Here is a 9,095-nt window from a genome sequence, read left to right as displayed (position 1 = left end):
ATATTTGATTTTGCCAGGAAAGTATGTCCGGACTCTGTTCCTGCGCAAAACTTTGTTCGCGATACCTCTCCGGGTCACGACACGATAGAATCACCTTTTACGATGGCAGAATTTTCAGTTGCCCTCCTGTCCTGTAACAATAACGCACCTGGGTTAGATAGAATCGAATTCAACTTGTTGAAGAATCTACCCGGCAATGCCAAGAGGCGCTTGTTGAACTTGTTCAATAAGTTCTTAGAGCAAAACATTGTACCGCAGGATTGGAGGCAAGTGAAGGTGATCGCCTCCAAAAAACCAGAGAAACCAGCTTCTGATCACAACTCTTATAGGCCGATTGCAATGCTATCCTGTATCCGGAAATTGATGGAAAAAATGATACTCCGTCGTTTAGACCACTGGGTCGAATCAAATGGTCTACTATCAGATACTCAATTTGGCTTCCGCCGTGCCAAAGGGACGAATGATTGTCTTGCGTTGCTTTCAACAGATATTCAGCTGGCGTATGCTCGCAAAGAACAAATGGCGTCTGCGTTCTTGGACATTAAGGGGACTTTTGATTCCGTTTCTATTGACATTCTTTCGGGTAAACTTCACCGACAAGGATTTTCTCCAATTTTGAACAATTTTTTGCACAATTTGCTGTCCGAAAAGCACATGCATTTTACGCACGGCGATTTGGCAACTGTTGGGCTGGAATCACCAACTCTATGGTAGCAAACACGTGTGTTATATTGTGTTAGCTTTAAGCTACAGAAAAAGTTTTATTTAGGCTAGTTTTACAAACTTATTCGCTTAGGATTACTTACAAATTTGGTGTGATTATTCTGGAAGTGGTATTGGCTTTCCTGTCCCACTATGCCTTACTTGTAACTGTAGATATATAATTCTATTTAAGCAATAGGTTAATAATTTCTAACCCTCAAATGATCCGTACTTACATGTGCAGAAAATATATTTTAGAAACTATCACTCCCGAAAATTGTATATAGGAAATTTAGTTTTAAGAGCTGTGGTACTTTAGGTTTAGTATTTAATATAGTATTTTATAGATTTTAACTAGAATAATAAATTGAATTGCGTAGAGAAATGAATTGCACGTTGTCACTGCATGAAGAATTATTCTGTTTTGATTTCTCCTATTCCCTTATGTCTTGACGTTCCGACGGGTTATAACAGTTGGTCTTCACGTCACTTTGTCAGCGGCGAATGCCGCGCTGCAATATGAAGCGTTGCGTTGCGACCAGGGACCCGTCGTGACATACCCCCGCCCGTAAACCTTGGTGAGGGTCTCAAGATCCGGAGTCACCGATGCCAGGTTTACTGTTCACCTCGACGTCCAAAACAGCTAACTTCACCGCTGGTCTACGTAGAGTTCCTGACGATGTCCGAACCAATGCTTGTCGTACTCTGCCGTCTCGTCCTGGAATCACCCTCTCGATCCTCCCCCTAGCCCACTGGTTCCGTGCCGCTCCGTCAGCCACCAAAACTAGGTCACCTACCTCCAGATCTTTCACGTCCTTGAACCATTTGCATCTTCGTGTGATTACGGGGAGGTACTCCTTTAGCCACCTGCGCCAGAACTCATCGGTAATGTACTTGGCCAACTTCCAACTGCTTCGGAGTGTTGAACGACTGTCCAGCTTTACGGTGGGTAGAAACTTCGTGCCAGAAGAGTTGCCCAACAAAAAATGGTTTGGGGTCATTGCCTCCTGATCCGCAGATTCCAGCGGAATGAAGGTGAGAGGCCTGGAGTTGATCATGGCCTCCGCTTCCAGGAGAATCGTCTCCAGTGTCTCGTCATCGGGTTTCCGTGGGCCATCCATAACCGCTCCAATCGCTACCTTGACCGACCGAACTAATCTCTCCCACGCACCGCCCATGTGTGGTGCCGCTGGGGGTATAAACTTCCAGGTAGTTTGGGAGGTCGTGAACTTTGTGGATAAAGCCTTGTCTCTAGCTTCTTTTAGCGCCCTCATCTCGTTGCTGGTGCCTTGGAAGCAGGTAGCAATATCGGTCCAGAATTCCCTTGGGATGCCTCTGCGTGCCACAAAACGTTGTACTGCCATGATACAGGACTCCGTGCTTAACGAGTGTACCACCTCCATGTGGATTGCTCTAGTCGTGAGGCACGTGAATAGTGCCACCCAGCGCTTCACGTTGACCCTACCCACCTTCGCCAGTATCGGCCCGAAATAGTCTAATCCGGTAAACGTGAAGGGCTGAACGAAAGCCGTCAAGCACATCTCAGGGTGCGGAGCCATTGGTGGTGGTGTTGGCATCGCCTTCGCTACGCGACAGAAAGCGCACGCTTTCTGAACTTTCTCCAGTAGTCGTCTCAGGTTTGAAATCTCGAACCGTTGGCGGATTTCGTTGAAAATGGTTTCTCGGTAGGCATGACGGAAACGGCGGTGGTACCAGTCTACAATAAGGAAGGTGATTAGGTGTTGTTTGGGGAGGATGATTGGGAACTTAGCTTCGGCCGGTACGTATGGTGCCGCGCCAATTCGTCCCCGACTTCGCAGAACTCCGCTCTCGTCCAGGTATGGCCACCGCTTGTTGATAGAGCTGGATTTGTCCACGATTGCATGACGCTGCTCGGGTGGACCTTGAGTCTTAGCCAAAACTGCAATTTCCTCCGCGTAGAAATCGCTTTGTGCCGTTTTCAGGAGGATTTCTTCTGCTCGTCGAAGTTCGTCGCTTGTTAGGTTTCCGAGTTGCAGGTTTTCCCTCGATCGGCGCTTGGGGAAGTTGTTCAACCCGCGAAGAACATATGCAGCTACACGCTGCATCTTGGTCCATCGATTAAATCGGTTGAATGCCATGTCCGAAGAGAAGTGTGCGGCATGAAAATGGGACGGACGAAGCTCTTGCTCGGTTGAGGCAATCGTTTGCTGCTTGGGCCAGCCCTCTTCGAGCTCGTAGAGAAAGGCCGGGCCTTGAAACCAGGGACTGTCCATGGTAATTTGCGGACCGTTGTTCCACTTTGTAGCGAGATCCGCAACATTGAGCTTGGTTGGGACCCAGCGCCACTCGGATTGTTGCGTGGATGACAAGATCTCGCCGACCCTAACGGCTACATATTTATGATAACGCCGATGATCGGTGGAGCGCACCCACGCGAGGACAGTGGTTGCATCACTCCAACAGTAGCGTTGACAAACCACGAAGGTATGACGTTTCAGGACCGTGTTCATCAAGCGTACGCCCAAAACTGCCGCTTTCAGTTCGAGACGAGGAATAGATAGTGTTTTCAACGGGGCAACTTTAGTTTTGGCTTCAGCAAGTGTCACTTCTATGCCGCGGGACGTCTCCAAGCGGAAGTACACTGCACAGGCGTAAGCGGTTTCGCTAGCATCAGCCAAGACGTGGATTTGCAGACGAGAATAGTCATGTGTCGGTTGGAAGTAGCTCCGAGGAATGCGAAGTTGACCCAGTTGCTGGAGTAAGCACACCCATTGTCGCCAACGTCCATTTAGTTCTTGGGGGATTTCTTGATCCCAGCCGACTCCACGCGCCCAGAGCTCCTGGATAAAGATTTTACCGTGAACCAGGAAATACGCGATTAGACCGAGCGGATCGAAAAGGCTCATGACCACCTTGGCCACTTCACGCTTGGTGGGCATATGATCTGGATGCAGGATGGCCTGTAAATCATCGCGTGTTCCGAAGGAGTAGATGAACACATCTTCTTTCGGGATCCATTGCATCCCAAGTAACGATTCGGACTTGCCCTCTCGTTCCATATGAAGGCTTTTAGATTCCTCTTCAGCTACTTCACCTATTCCTCGCAGCACTTCGGATTCATTGGAAAGGAATCGCCGTAAAGTGAAGCCTCCCTTGGACTGCAAAAGCCTGACCTCGTTCACGACTGTAATCGCCTCCTCGATCGTCTTGAAGCTGTCCAAGTAGTCGTCGACGTAATGCTTTTTCTTGATGGCGTCTGCTGCTCTTGGATAATCGCTAGCGAACTCATCGGCGTTAAGGTTCTTTACGTACTGTGCCGACGCCGGGGAACAGCACGCCCCAAATGTAGCGACGTCCATGACGTAGACTTGGGGGTTATCCGAGGAACAAAACCGGAAAAGGAAACGTTGCGATTGACAGTCAGGAAAACGCATTCGCAGCTGATGAAACATTTCCATGACGTCACCAGTAAGCGCCACTGGAAATTGGCGAAACTGGCTGAGGACCGTCGGGAGCGCGACTAGTAGGTCGGGTCCTTTTAAGAGACGGGAGTTAAAGGAGACTTCCCCCACCTTGGCCGCCGCATCCCAGATCAGCCGGATTTTGTCTGGTTTTTTGGGGTTTGTAGCGACACCTAGGGGAAGGTACCATACACGATTTGCCTCAACGGAAGTCAATTCGGCAAGAGTTGCACGGTGTGTGTATCCTTTCCGTTCGTAGTCTAATACTTGCTGGTGCACACGTTCTTTCAGCGCTGGTTCTTGTTGAAGTCTACGCTCAAGTGCCTCCAGACGTCGGACAGCCATGGGATAACTGTCAGGAAAGTTTGGATCGTCCGTTTTAAACAGTAATCCGGTTTCGAAATGTGCTCCCTCGGGCGTGCGTCGTGTAGTCTCCTGTAGTAACCGTATCGCTCGTTTCTCATCTTCGGATTCCAATTCAGGACTTGGAATGGTGACTCCGTTGTCTTCAAGCGTGAAATAGTCATGGAGCTGTTCGTTGAGTTCGCGGTCGCGATCTGAGACCGCTCCGACGTGAAATCCAACGATTGCTGAATGCGACGACTGATTTGGGACGTAACCGTAGACACTCCAACCTAGACGGCACTTTGCCCCAATCGGATGAGTTTGCCCTCCTTCTCGCAGCTTGAGCGGAACTCCCAGTTTCAAATTATCCAAGCCGATGAGAAGCTTGGGTTCGATCGACTCATATTAAAGCGCTTAGCTAGCTCCTGGTACTTCATGCTTTGGGTAGGAAGAACTAGTCGACTAACCGTCCGGACATTGAAAAGAGTGTATCGGGAATTTATATTTTTGCCGGAGATATCAAGCTGGACACATTGCGAGGTCGGTTCGACCCGTGTCACGTTTCCGGTCCACTTCAAGGTGAGCGGATCTGTTTTCCCCGCGACTCCCAGACCTTTCGCAACTGATTCATCCAGGAGAGTGTAGGACGATCCTTCATCGATGAAGGCGTAGACAACTTGGGAGGAATGGTTGCCATACAGAACCACGGGAAGAATGCGGAAAAGTGGCCACTGAAAATTACCGGAGGTTACGTGACTAGCTGAAACGGATCGATCGCAGGACGTGTCGGAGTGTAAAAGTGTATGGTGTTTCTGGCGACATTCCTGGACACCACAGCCTTTCCAGGATCGGCACGGCCACTTGCCGTGACTATTGAGGCAGGTTCTACAAAGTTCTTTCTGCTGGACTAGCTTCCACCGTTCGTCTAAACTGGCTCCCCCGAATTGATGACACTCAGCAACTCGATGGCCGGTTCGACCGCACGCTTGGCACTGCTTGTCCGGTTTCGCGCCGGTGGAGGTTTTGTTAGTGGTTGGAGCTGTCGGCTGCTCTGCAGAATGTGCCTGAACGACGCCCGTGTTACCCTTAGGCTTACTGTTTTTGACTTCAGTGTACGTGATGTATTTCTGAGAGCTCCCTCCTGGAATACTAAAACTAACTTCAGATGAGCGAGGGCCTAGTGTGGTTGGTAACGTCTCAGCCAACCACGCTCGACGCCTGGGTTAGAATCCCACCGCCGACATAGGTGTTGATGGTTGTGAGGTGGCGTGATCCACTCACAACCAACCCAACTGGTCTAGATTCAATCCTAGCCGACACCGGGAGATTTTCTGAGGCGAAAAATCTCTTGGATCACGCCTTCCATCGCATGAGGAAGTAAAGCCGTTGGCGCCGGTCCGTTAATAAACGGGTCGTGAGTTAGGGTCCTGGGTGTGGAGTCGCCTCCCTGGGCGTCGGTGATTGGCCACAACAGTGGCGGAAATAGACCGACGGAAAATAAGCGAGAATAAAAAAAAAAAAATACTGAAACTAACTTCGCTTGCCGCTGTGACCAAACCAGACATGAAGATGCCAAAGGTGTCCAACGTTGCAGGCGGATGATTGTTTTTGTAAACTGCCCAGTCAAGACGCATTGAACCGGGCAATTTCTCCACCAGTTCCTGTAAAAGCACAGGATTCGCGAGATGATTGAGTTGCTGTCCCGCTTTGAGGTGATCAACAAGATTCTGCACTGCTAGGCCAAAGTGAATGACCGTTTCCAGTCGGTCGTGTCGCGGCGAGGGAATTTGATTAATCTTGCTCAATTGCGACCTAATCAGGAAATCAGGTCTTCTAAATAACGTACGCAGAGTCTGAACGACGTGCGGTACGCTCACCGGCAGGAGTAAGCGACTTCGTACGGACTCTAGTGCGTGTCCTTTCAAACACCGCTGAAGGCGTACTAGGTTTTCCGCATCTGAATAACCGCAGGTGGTCGTAGACTGTTCAAAATTACTTATAAATAAGGGCCAGTCCTCCGGGCTCCCGCTAAACAAGGGCGAATCTTTGGCTAAAACTTGCCTCGCCGCTATTTGTGCTTGTGTTAATACGCGAACGAGGGGAACGGGGCTGGCCGAAGAAGGTTGAGTCGGGTCAACGGGTTGTGGTAGCTGAGGCGACGGAGAGGGCAGATACGTTGGCTGCGGATCCCCTGGCGTACCGGGAATTCCGGATGGAATCGGAGTCTGCGGTACGGGAACAGGCGGGTTCGATGGCAGCGGCAACGGAGCCGGTGGACTTGATGGCTGTGGCACAGCTGGTGTACCGGGAAAGGCCGATGGAATCGGTGACAACGGCGGGGGAGCCGGTGGATTGGATTGTCAGGGGGCCCCTGAAACTGTGGGCAGACCTCGGTGTGGTAGCGGTGTTGGTGTCAACGGAGGAAAGGGGGATCCGCTGGGACATCGGGTATCGGGGTCACGTTGGGGTTGTTTGGATTCCCCAGTAGATTTCCGTTTGATTGTCCAGCGTCCTGTCTGTTTAACCAATCTTCCACCATCTGGTTTGAGTTGACGATGGAACCACCTCTGCTACTAGCCTCTGCTATGTGCCGGATGAGCGCTTGCCGCTTTTCTAAAGATTCCTTCCTAATCTGTTGTTCTTTTTGCTTCAATTCTAACTCCTCCTTTAATCTTCGCTCTCGAAGACGCTTTTTCTCCTCCAATTGGCGTTCTCCTTCGTCCAACAGTCGGTTCCGAACATCCTGCTCTTCTTGGAGGGCTAGTTCCTGCATCTTCTGCTCCTTCTCGACGAGTTTCAGCTGCTCCGTTAATATTGCAGCACGTACACTCGACGTTACACTGCCACCAGGATTCGATTTTCCCTTCTTACAACTTCTTGTCGATCCTACCTTAGAACTTGCCTTAGATCCTGGTTTGGAACTTGATCGAGTCGTGCGGCCACCAATTTCGGGTACTTTCAAGTGGTCGGACTTCCCCTGCAACGAGCATTTACCGCACACATATAAAACACCCGGCTGTCGGGTATGCATGTCGATGCCAGCGCATTCCGCGTGCTCCCACAACTTGCAGAGGCCGCACTGTATGTTGTCGTCCGCCGGTAGGGCCGTTCGGTCACAGGTTTGGCAGTTTCGGGGGGAATTCTCTGCCATACTTCCGATACCCGTAAAAATTTCTTAAAGAAATGTTGGGCTGGAATCACCAACTCTATGGTAGCAAACACGTGTGTTATATTGTGTTAGCTTTAAGCTACAGAAAAAGTTTTATTTAGGCTAGTTTTACAAACTTATTCGCTTAGGATTACTTACAAATTTGGTGTGATTATTCTGGAAGTGGTATTGGCTTTCCTGTCCCACTATGCCTTACTTGTAACTGTAGATATATAATTCTATTTAAGCAATAGGTTAATAATTTCTAACCCTCAAATGATCCGTACTTACATGTGCAGAAAATATATTTTAGAAACTATCACTCCCGAAAATTGTATATAGGAAATTTAGTTTTAAGAGCTGTGGTACTTTAGGTTTAGTATTTAATATAGAGTTTTATAGATTTTAACTAGCATACAAAATTGAATTGCGTAGAGAAATGAATTGCACGTTGTCACTGCATGAAGAATTATTCTGTTTTGATTTCTCCTATTCCCTTATGTCTTGACGTTCCGACGGGTTATGACAGTTGGTCTTCACGTCACTTTGTCAGCGGCGAATGCCGCGCTGCAATATGAAGCGTTGCGTTGCGACCAGGGACCCGTCGTGACAGCAACTTTTCGCATTAGCTACATGGGTCTTCCCCAGGGCTCATGTTTAAGCCCCCTTCTTTACAACTTTTATGTAAATGACATCGACGAATGTCTGGCAAATTCATGCACGATAAGACAACTTGCAGACGACAGTGTAATCTGTTACAGGAGCCAAAGCTGCCGATTTGCAAGGACCATTGCAAGATACCTTGGACAATTTGTCTGCTTGGGCTTTACAGCTAGGTATCGAATTCTCTCCGGAGAAGACTGAGATGGTAGTTTTTCCTAGGAAGCATGAACCTGCTCAGCTTCAAACACAATTAATGGGTAAAACGGTTTCTCAGGTTTTGGTACACAAATATCTTGGTGTCTGGTTCGACTCTAAAGGCACCTGGGGTTGTCACGTGAGGTATCTGATGGAAAAATGTCAACAAAGAGTGAATTTTCTTCGTACAATAACCGGACAATGGTGGGGAGCCCACCCAGGAGACCTTATAAGGCTTTACCAAACAACGATATTGTCTGTCATTGAGTACGGGTGTTTCTGCTTCCGCTCCGCAACAAACACACATTTGATCAAACTGGAGCGAATACAATATCGTTGTTTGCGTATCGCCTTGGGCTGCATGCGGTCGACCCATACGATGAGTTTGAAGGTCTTAGCTGGTGTACTACCATTGAAAAACCGCTTCTGAGCCTGTCTTCTCGAATTCTTATCAGATGTGAGGTCTTGAACCGTCCTGTGATTGAAAATTTTGAAAGGTCAATCGAACTTAATTCTCAAACCCGTTTTATGACATTGTATTTCAATCACATGTCCCATAATATTAACCCTTCTTCTAATATTCCAAATCGTGTCGACTT

At 48.7% G+C, this 9,095-nt stretch overlaps 1 protein-coding gene across 1 annotated transcript; it reads right to left on the bottom strand.

Annotated features, from left to right (window-relative positions):
• Positions 1-1,289: 1,289 nt before the first annotated feature.
• LOC129720134 (uncharacterized) lies at positions 1,290-7,641 on the bottom strand. The gene is made up of 4 exons (XM_055671567.1): positions 6,952-7,641; positions 6,026-6,775; positions 4,958-5,554; positions 1,290-4,874 (listed from the first exon to the last, which is right to left on the bottom strand). The coding sequence occupies exons 1-4, from the start codon at positions 7,639-7,641 to the stop codon at positions 1,290-1,292; spliced, it is 5,622 nt and encodes a 1,873-aa protein (XP_055527542.1).
• Between the last annotated feature and the right edge of the window lie 1,454 nt (positions 7,642-9,095).

The sequence above is a fragment of the Wyeomyia smithii genome, chromosome 2, assembly GCF_029784165.1.
Source record: "Wyeomyia smithii strain HCP4-BCI-WySm-NY-G18 chromosome 2, ASM2978416v1, whole genome shotgun sequence".
Classification (NCBI taxonomy): domain Eukaryota; kingdom Metazoa; phylum Arthropoda; class Insecta; order Diptera; family Culicidae; genus Wyeomyia; species Wyeomyia smithii.
This window is presented reverse-complemented; position numbering and strand designations above follow the sequence as displayed.

Coding starts and splice junctions, on each gene's coding strand:
- LOC129720134 (XM_055671567.1), bottom strand. CDS start 7,641: ATGGCAGAGAATTCCCCCCGAAACTGCCAAACCTGTGACCGAACGGCC. Junction 5,555..6,025: donor TGGTCACAGCGGCAAGCGAA/GTTAGTTTCAGT, acceptor GGCGTCGTTCAG/GCACATTCTGCAGAGCAGCC. Junction 4,875..4,957: donor CTCTTTTCAATGTCCGGACG/GTTAGTCGACTA, acceptor ATCGAACCCAAG/CTTCTCATCGGCTTGGATAA.